Below are 9533 nucleotides of genomic sequence, written 5' to 3' on the forward strand. Positions count from 1 at the left end.
CTTTGCCTTCCTTGGGTAAATAAAAAGGAACTCTTATTTTCCCTTATAAGGGAATAGGGGGTATCTTAACCCATCAAAGAACATTCCCCTTCCCCTCCCATTAAGCGTCACCTCTAAACTATGCAGGGTACAACAACGCCCAGTTCTGGTCATCTCACATGTTTGTAATAGTTTTAAAGTTAGACGCACCGCCGAATCCTGACGAGCAGCTACCGGCCGAGGGGGCGGTGCCCGGAGCGGCGGCTGGACGCCTATTGGCTGCTGAGGGCTGGGGACGGGACGGGGAAATTCAAGGAAAAGCCGAAGGAAGATGTATGGATTTTCCTCGGCGTAACAGGACGAGAATATATTGGATGGAAAGCATCAGCAGCTAGATATGAACACGTTTGGATGACATTGTTTTTTTTTTAAAGACATTGTAATAGTTTGACAGAGAGAGAGAGAGACATAGGCCTATTAGTTCACCTTGTCGGAGATATTTCTACCTTTCACGTTGCGTTTATTTTAAAATGAGTAAGGATAGGCTATAACTTTTTAAAGGATTAGACTTCTGCCTGGATATGAACAATGCGGATGGACTGAACGTCTCACTGCTGAGAAGCTTCACTTCTGAGCTCGCTGTCGGATCCCATCGCTTCATCTGAAGTCGCCTGAAGCAGAAGAACCGCCTCGGATTATTATCCCTTCTTCAGATCAACCAAGAACCACCAGCAAACCAACACAGACTCCAGTATGGCCGAACATGAGAGCCTGGAGTTCGGGAAGGCGGACTTCGTCCTGATGGACAACGTGTCTCTGGAAGACTTCATGGCCAACCTGAAGCTCAGGTAAGAAGCGGGGAACACGACCCTCACCCCGGCCTCTCCGGGGGGTCCGAGCCTCCACGACCCAGGAGGGGGGGGGGGGGGGGGGGAGAGGCATGAGGCTGGATGTAGAGTACATTACCGCGGAGATTACATTACAAGTTATCATTTATTAACATTGAACCGTTCCGCTCAGGTGAGCGCTGGCTCGCTATAGGTGGGCTCCACGTCAGCTGATTAGAGTCGCTCGGTGTTGATCAACAGGTGACGTCACATGAGCATCCTCCTCTCGTTTGATTGACAGGCCTGGGAGGGACACACCACAATAATAATCCTTTATAATAAACCTTTACCTCGGCTTGTTTTGCAAGTGTTGTTAATATAAGTACGTTGGGAACCTAATAAACGTACAGGCTACTTCCGTTTCACCTGAACCGACAGAGAGGCATGGGCATTATTTGCATGTTTCATGCATTCCTAAGATACTGAAAGCACTGCCACATGTGTCTGTTGTGGACCAAGGCTTTGTTTGGTGAAGCCTTATCAGTCTGGGATTCTTTAGAGCAGAAACAATTCCAACCAAAGAATTTCCCCCTGCCTTCCTCGACCTTGAACACAGCTCCCTGTGTAAACAGCCCAATCATATCATGCTTTTGAATCAATGCAAAGGCCACAGCTTGTGCCACCATATCTGATTGGCTGACGGTCGAGAACCTACGGCCTTGCCCCCCCCCCCCCCCCCCGCTGTCAGTCAAAGGGCCCGGTGGTACAATGGCCGTCGGGTGCTGGTGTGTGGGTTTGGAGAAAGACCAGGACTCATTAGCATGTGCCCACACTCGCGCATGCTGCTGTGATATCAGAGCGGTCTGGGGGGTCTGGGGGGTCTGGTGTGTCTGGGCTGGGGCCTGGTAGGTCTTGGGGGGTCTGGTGGGTCTGGGGGGTCTGGGGGGGTCTGGGCTTGGGCCTGGTGGGTCTTGGGGGGTCTGGTGGGTCTGGGGGATCTGGGGGGTCTGGGGGGGTCTGGTGTGTCTGGGCTGGGGCCTGGTGGGTCTTGGGGGGTCTGGTGGGTCTGGGGGGGACCAGGGGGTCAGGGTGGGTCTGGTGGTTCTGGGGGGGTCTGATGGGTCTTGGGGGTCTGGGGGGGTCTGGGCTGTGAGAGGCAAAGCATTGGCCCGGGTCTGAGAGCAGACAGGCCAAGTGGCATGTGAGACTCTCTGCTGTAGTGAGATGTTTCCAACCCAAATCCTTTTGAAGTGAAAAAACAGACAATAACCGCCGTCTGTCCATCTGTCCGTCTGTCCACGACGTGTCCCCGGAAGACAAAACAACATTTCAAACGGCCAAACGCTGAACAAGCACGCTGTGAACGTTCTGTCGTCTAGAGTCGTAAATACTTTGGCTGAACGATGTTCACAGACACGATTTGACTACTGATTTGCATTGAATCACTCGTTTGCATTGAATCACTCGTTTCACACTTTCACACGTTTTCACACTTTCACACAGTCCTCTGCCGTAGGGCTGGTTGGTCTACGTTATTAGACAGGGGGTCAGGAGGACAGAGGGAACCAGAGAATGGGGCTCGCTGCCCACCCTAACATATCCCTCCTCAGCGCTGAAGGGACACAACAACAAACAAACAGAGGTTCCTGTTTTGAGTCACCATCTGGTTTTAATTTGCCGGCTGTGACGCAGCACAGAGCGTGGCGTGGTCAGTGTTGCTGCTGTGGTGGAATTTGTTTTCAATGCAGTAATATATTCTGCACCATCCCATCCCAGGCGTCTATGAACACGGTAATGCAGGCACAGTTAGGCCACGCTGGATGCAGGTCTACCTCTGGACACGTTGATGGGATCCTAACGCCCCAGGACACGGACCGGGTGTGACACGGGTGTGACACGGGTGTGACACGGGTGTGGAGTAGAACACACAGTAGTCCCACCTGGTGCCCCAGGACCCAGCCCACGCCAGGACCCTGCCCAACCCGGAACCCAGCCCCCCCCCGGGACCCAGACCACCCGGGGGGCTGGTCCCATTGGGCTGGTCCCCCACTGAGCGGATCGCTCCACTCCCACTGAGCGGTTCGCTCCACTGAGCGGCCAAACTCACCTTCCCTGATAAACACTCCAGACACTTTCCTTTTTTCCTGCCGCTGTGTTTGTGTTCCTGCAGCTTGACACCGGCCTGCCATGTGTGTGTGTGTCTGCGTACCAGAGTGTGTCTGTGTACAAGTGTGTGTGTGTGAGATTTACTGTTATTTGCAGAGGGCGTGACCCACCGTGTGTGTGTGTTTGTGTGTGTGTGTGTGTGTGTGTGTGTGTGTGTGTGTGGTGTGCGTATTATGCGTGCGTGCGTGCTGGAATCACGTGAAGCTAGGATAAGGTACACGCCTTCCCCTTAGCTAGTTATCACAGAAAGTCGGTCACTGGTTCCCATCCATCTAAACTCTCCTGGGTGCATTCGGCTGTGGGAACGCGGACTGGGAAGTGAAACGGCCGCCATGTTGAGCTGCTGACCGAGGGCGGGTTCCCAGTGCCTGCAGAGCGGAGACGCTCTGCCCCTCGCTTTATTTGGTCGGTGTGTTGGCAGACAACTTTACTTTGTTTGGACTGGAGGCTGAGGTCTGTGGGGGAGCCGGGGCCATCGGAGGCTCCTGAAATAGACGGCGGGGCCCGATGGCAGCGGGTTCCAGGAGATGCTGGGTAGACTGGAGGTCGGGCTGCAGAGCTGCACCGGCATCGGGAATCTGTCTCTGCTCCCATTGGTCGGAAGGTCGCCGACGGCCTCGCCTTTGGCTCTGGCTCTTGCGTTTTTATTTCTGCAACGTTGTATTTCATAAGATGCAGATCTCATCGTTTGTTTCTGGATGGGTCTCCTCTGTTTGGGCGGAGTTGTCTCTGCCCCGGCCACAGAGAGGAGGAGGAGGAGCTGAGGTTCCTGTCTTCGACCGCCACTGAATGCAGCTATTCCTGACACTCTCTGTCTCTAAATTAGGAGATGATGGATGTAGAGGAAGGCAACAGTCCCGAGTTCTCAGGGAGCCCAGCCGTGTCCCGTGGCTCATGTCCTGGACGTTGTGTCTCTGTTGTAATGAGCATGAGGACACCACACCTGGGGGTCCGTGTTCGTGACCTCTGGGTTTTTTCTGCCCAACAGAATCCAGAAAGAAAAATAATAAACAGAAGCTGGAAAACCGTCTGTTCTCCTTGTTTTAAAGATGTTTTTGCGTGGCATCTTTAAACCCTTTTTATATCTTCTCATAACCTTTGTGCGTGTGTGTGTGTGTGTGTGTGTGTGTGTGTGTGTGTGTGTGTGTGTGTGTGTGTGTGTGTGTGTGTGTGTGTGTGTGTGTGTGTGTGTGTGTGTGTGTGGCGCGTGCGCGCGTGTGTACCCGTCGAGCCCCTCTGTGTCTCCCTCCACCATGAGGGCTTTGACCTCTGACCTGGCGTCGTTTCTGAAGGAGGGGAGGAGCATTTGGGACAGGAAGTCTCTAATAATACGGAGCCAGCATGCTGGCTGCCCTTCCCATTGGCATTTCCTCGCCTTTAGTGCTCACATTTCACCACTTCCTGCTTCTCCTCCTGCGCCAGCCCATCACAGACCCGCGTCGTGTGTTCAGAACCGGGAGCTGACCCCCATGAGGATGTTATCCTTGGTCCATTTGGTGTTTGATCTATTTTTGTCTTGATGGCTTTGGTTTTGTTGTATATATTGTGATGTCACGTGCGTTTCAATAGGTGTGTTCGTTCAATACTTGTGCAATGCTGCTGTGCGCACACTCACTCTCTCAGTCACTCACTCATACAAACACACACCCTGTTTTTAAATGCACAGTAAATACAGGGGGCAAAGTACACGTGGAGCGCAGGTGAAAGGTCACCGGATAATGGAGCTCAAATCTTTTGCATGGAACATTTACATTGGAAAATGTATGTAAACACAAAAAGTCTGTTACAAAGATGTGAGCAAATCCAGTCCAGCGACCAAGACAGCTGTAGCTGTGGATCCTGTCTGCTGCTCTGGTGACCCCTGACCTGTAGCACAGGGTCACCCACCTCTGAAATGTAGCAGGTCAGCAGCAGGTACTATTGGAGGGCATTCTTTGATATATTGAATTGTAAAGTCCTTGTTATATGGAAGCTGAAACAAGTATGAAACAACAAGATAGTCCCATCGTTCTTCAGTTACAGCCTATTCAATATTGTCAATATTGTTCTTTAACAATAAAATAATAATAACATAAACCTTGCATAGTAACATAATCTGGTCTCCACCTGAATGACCGCGATGCTGCTAACCTCAGTTTTGGATTTTTAGAACTTACTTCCTGTTGGCACCAACTGTGTTGTTTTAAATGATAAGAAAGCAATAAAAAGAAAGCAAGCGCGCACACACACACACACACACACACACACACACACACACACACACACACACACACACACACACACACACACACACACACACACACACACACACACACACACACACACACACACACAGGACGTGTTACTGAGCTTGGTTGTGTAACTGTGGAGAACAGATACTGGTCTGTTTGGAGTGAAGCTTCACCTCTGTTCGTTTGATGTGCTGCCCTCAGCTCTCTCTCTCTCTCTCTCTCTCTCTCTCTCTCTCTCTCTCTCTCTCTCTCTCTCTCTCTCTCTCTCTCTCTCTCTCTCTCTCTCTCTCTCCTCACACCGACACCAGCGCTCTGTTTCTCCACAAAGGAGAATTCTTCCTCACGGGGAGAAGAGGGAAGAACGGCAGCACACCTCTGGAACGGTCCGTCTCTCGCTCGCCCTCCAGGGAACCGCCTCAGCGGCGTGTGCTGTGGTGAGCGCTCGTGCGCTCTTGTGCACGCTCGTGCATGCTCGTGTGCACTCCTCCCCACAGACTAAAGAGTCCAGTCTCGCCACAAGAATTTTCATACGACCCAGTGTAATCTGAAACACATTACCCGCTTACATAAAGTGTGTTCTCTCCCCCCCCCTCCCCACCCCCTCCCCCACCGCCTCTCAAGTCAGTTCCCCAGCAGACGCCGCGTTGGCAGACGGGGGTCACTGGCAGGACGTCCCACCCACGTCCCCCCCCCCGCCCCGTGCCTCTCTCTCCCGCCTCCCCTCTCTCCTTGCCTGTCGTGTTTCCACTCTTTCGCTGAAAGCCTCTCAGACAGACTCTGTTGAGGTTCTATTTTTAGAGAACGTAAACAGAGCGGTGAGGAGCGTGTTCTGCAGAGCGGTTCGCGCTGCGTGCGTCGGGGCAGGGGGGAGGGGGGGCAGGGGGGAGTCTGCGAGCGTAAAGTCGTGTTTTGGCTGTGAGGGTACAGTCTGGTCCTGAGTGTACTCTGTGTTCTCTGTGGAGTCTTGATACCATTAGGAGTCCCAGGCCTGCTGCAGCCATGAGTCTCATCACCCCGCTACCCCCCCCCCCCCCCACCACCACCCTTCCTGCTTCACCCCCCCGCCCCACCATCCACACTCATCCAACGGCTTGTTTACAAAGAGAGGGTGTGGTCGTTTTCCTCAAGGAATCGCCATGCGATCCAAATTGTGTGTGTGTGTGTGTGTGTGTGTGTGTGTGTGTGTGTGTGTGTGTGTGTGTGTGTGTGTGTGTGTGTGTGTGTGTGTGTGTGTGTGTGTGTGTGTGTGTGTGTGTGTGTGTGTGTGTGCGCGTGTCAGGCGTGGGGGATAGAGTTGCAGGTGTGTCCCCTGTCAAAAGCCGGTATGATGTCACACTCCTGTTCTCTGCTCTTTTGTGTCTTGACCACCTGGCCAGGCCCCACCCCTTCCCACCCTCCCTCTCTGTTACCATGGGAGACGGCCGCTTACTCACGTTCACAGCCAGGGATCTTCCATCACTTCACAGCTACACACACACACACACACACACACACACACACACACACACACACACACACACACACACACACACACACACACACACCTATCCTTCATCACACACACACACACACACCTGTATACACAATCTCAGAGGATTATAGACGGTATCTATTTCTATGCTGGTGGACCAGAGAGTTCTGTCCCATTTGGATTTCCTGCCCAGCAGCATAATGTTCCTTATTTTCATATTTTCTGCTTTTCAGCCGTCTGTCTGTCTTTGCACTTTCCCTCTATTTCAGTTCTTGGTTTCCCCCTATTGGAGTAATTGCTGTTCCCTATTGGGAGGGGTGTGTGTCCCTGTGTGTGTGTGTGTGTGTGTGTGTGTGTGTGTGTGTGTGTGTGTGTGTGTGTGTGTGTGTGTGTGTGTGTGTGTGTGTGTGTGTGTGTGTGTGTGTGTGTGTGTGTGTGTGTGTGTGTGCGTGTGTGTGTGAGTCATGTCTGGTTCTGCTGGCCTCTTTGTCTGACAGCCTCTGGTCTTCCCCGCTGGCCGCTGCTGGCCGGCTGCTAAAGTGCAAACAGGTTTTGCAGAAGCCCGGCAGTCATGTCCAAGAACTACTCTGTATAAACTGCCTCCCTAACCGCCTCGCTCCCTCCCTCTATAACTCCCTCCCTCACTCACTGCCTCCCTCCCTCATTTCCTCCCTCCCTTACTGCCTGCCTCCGTGCCTCTCTCCCTCCCTCTTTTCCTACCTCACTCATAGCCTCCCTTCCTTCCTTCTCTCCCTCCCTCACACTCACCGAAAGGCCTTGTTATTAAATTTACGGTTATTTGACCCCAAGGGATTCTCTCTCTTTTAGAAAGAAAGAGAAACAACAATATATCTCTGTCGGTACAGTAAGGATGATCAGCACCAAGTGCCAAGCACTAACAATCCCTAGGTTAACCCATTCCCCGTACACAACAAAGATAGCTAGGATAAGATGCTACACAATGCTTAGCACTATATTTAAGTGCAAGAACGTACAACATACAACAAGTGAGTAAATTAAGTGCCAGGACGTACAACATGCAAAAGGTGCGTACATTAATTGCCAGCCCATGCCAAACATGGCGTGGGCTCTGGTTTCAATCACCATGGTCCTCTTGTTAGAGAACCTGTTGTGATCCAAACCCATTCACGTTCGCAGACCAACACACCAGCTGGGTCTTATCATACAGCGAGGAGGTAGTGAACGTGCTCACATTCAGTCACTACTAATGTGCATTATGGACTTACCTATGACAGAATAAACCACTGGTATGGCATGAATGAGAATGAGTAAACCTTTCCTCATTCATGTCTGACTGCTTCTGTCACTGTGTAACAACCTGCGAAACAGACGAGCCAACTCTAATCCCGACCTGTCGCATGCCTCTCTCCGGCTGCGTTGTGGTTCAGGGTGCGTCTGTCCTCATGCCAGTCTGTCCTCATGCCTTCCTTTGTTGTGATCAGAGATCAGTTTGTCTATTCCTTTCTCTCCCATCATCGAAACCATCACCTGGTTGTGGTTTGTCTCGGGTCATTGGTTGGAAGAAGGTTTGAGATGACGAGAGGAGGGCCATGGAGGGGGTGTGGTCTCTTTCGGTCTTGGACCATGAACAGTTTCTAAGTGAGGAGGAGCTGGCTAACCACAGAGCTGCAGTGAGCTTCCAGTAGTGATGGATTTCATGATTCTTTTCCTTGATTCAGTTTGCGTCGGTCAGTTTGCCAAGAAGAATCGTTCAGAATCGTTTGTTTGTTTGCTTGTTCATTCAGTCGCGCTTCCGGTATCGGTGAATCATGGAATGCAGAGTGAGTCAGTCAGATTCTCAAATGATCGTGCAACCAGTCATCAATCAACACACAATATTACAACTAAGTTCCTTTCAGCTGAGGAGCAATGTTTGGAATCGGGATGTTGTTGCCCAGGCCAGTCCCTCTTCACCACTCTGCTAACTTAACACAGTGAACAGCGAGTCAAGTGGGAGTCGAGTCTGGGAGAAGGAACGATGGAGACAAACAAGAGTACAGAAACGTGGAATCAGGTCGGTTCGTTCTTGTTAAAGAGTCGTTCCTTCGATCTGATTCAGTCGCAAACGACCCATCACTAGCTTCCAGACCTCTAGATGTTGAGTTGGCATCAAGGCGCGACACAGGGTACAGTAGTACCCTCAGAGGTACAGTAGGATTATTATACCCTACAGGGTGACACACATACTGGGATGTTCACCAGCTGGGAGGAACCGTGGTGTGGCGGAAAAGTTCCCCCTCCAAGTAATTGCAGTGTTTTTGAAGCATAGCAGGATCTGTAATCAGCCGAAGGGAAATCCTACCAGCCGTGTTTGGCAGAGGTTGAGTCTGGGTGTCTCGGTGTTCAGGAGGGATTAAAGGTCCCATGACATGCCACCAGGTGTGATTAGCCATTACGCCGATTAAGCCGTTTTGGAAATCTTCCCCTCATGACGTCACAGGTGGGCGTGTCCACCTAGATGTGTGACGGATAGATGAGCAACGTTTACTACAGTCCACTGGGTAGGCTGGTAGACTGATCTATCCAGCACACATATAAGTGGACACGCCCACCTGTGATGTCATAAGGGGCAGATTTCCAAAACGGCTTGTAACGGCTAATCACACCACACCTGGTGGCATGTCATGGGACCTCTAAGGTGAAGGTAGGTAGAGGTGGAGGGCCTCTGGTACCGGGATGGTGAACAGAAGTCCTTTCTCCCTGAGATCAATGGATCAGAGATCAGTTGTGTTGTCGTCTGGGCCGGCCAGACCCGTCGCTGTTCCGCAGGCAGCCGTCTGATGGAGCCTAGGACCTGGAAAACCTCCAGGAAGAACGGTGTCCAGTTTGAGGTTAAGG

The 9533-nt window shown here is 51.7% G+C and overlaps 1 protein-coding gene across 1 annotated transcript in view; it reads left to right on the plus strand.

Annotated features, from left to right (window-relative positions):
- Nucleotides 1-216: 216 nt before the first annotated feature.
- Nucleotides 217-9533, plus strand: part of myo1d (myosin 1D) — a gene marked incomplete at its 3' end in the record, with an annotated part of 46504 nt that continues 37187 nt past the window's right edge. The window contains exon 1 of the mRNA XM_084474833.1: nt 217-827. Within this exon, the coding sequence (XP_084330959.1) occupies nt 733-827 (95 nt within the window). The 5' untranslated portion in view covers nt 217-732. The remainder of the gene's footprint in view (nt 828-9533) is intronic.

Source organism: Micromesistius poutassou (genome assembly GCF_964030765.1).
Source record: "Micromesistius poutassou genome assembly, chromosome: 11".
In the NCBI taxonomy this organism is placed as follows: domain Eukaryota; kingdom Metazoa; phylum Chordata; class Actinopteri; order Gadiformes; family Gadidae; genus Micromesistius; species Micromesistius poutassou.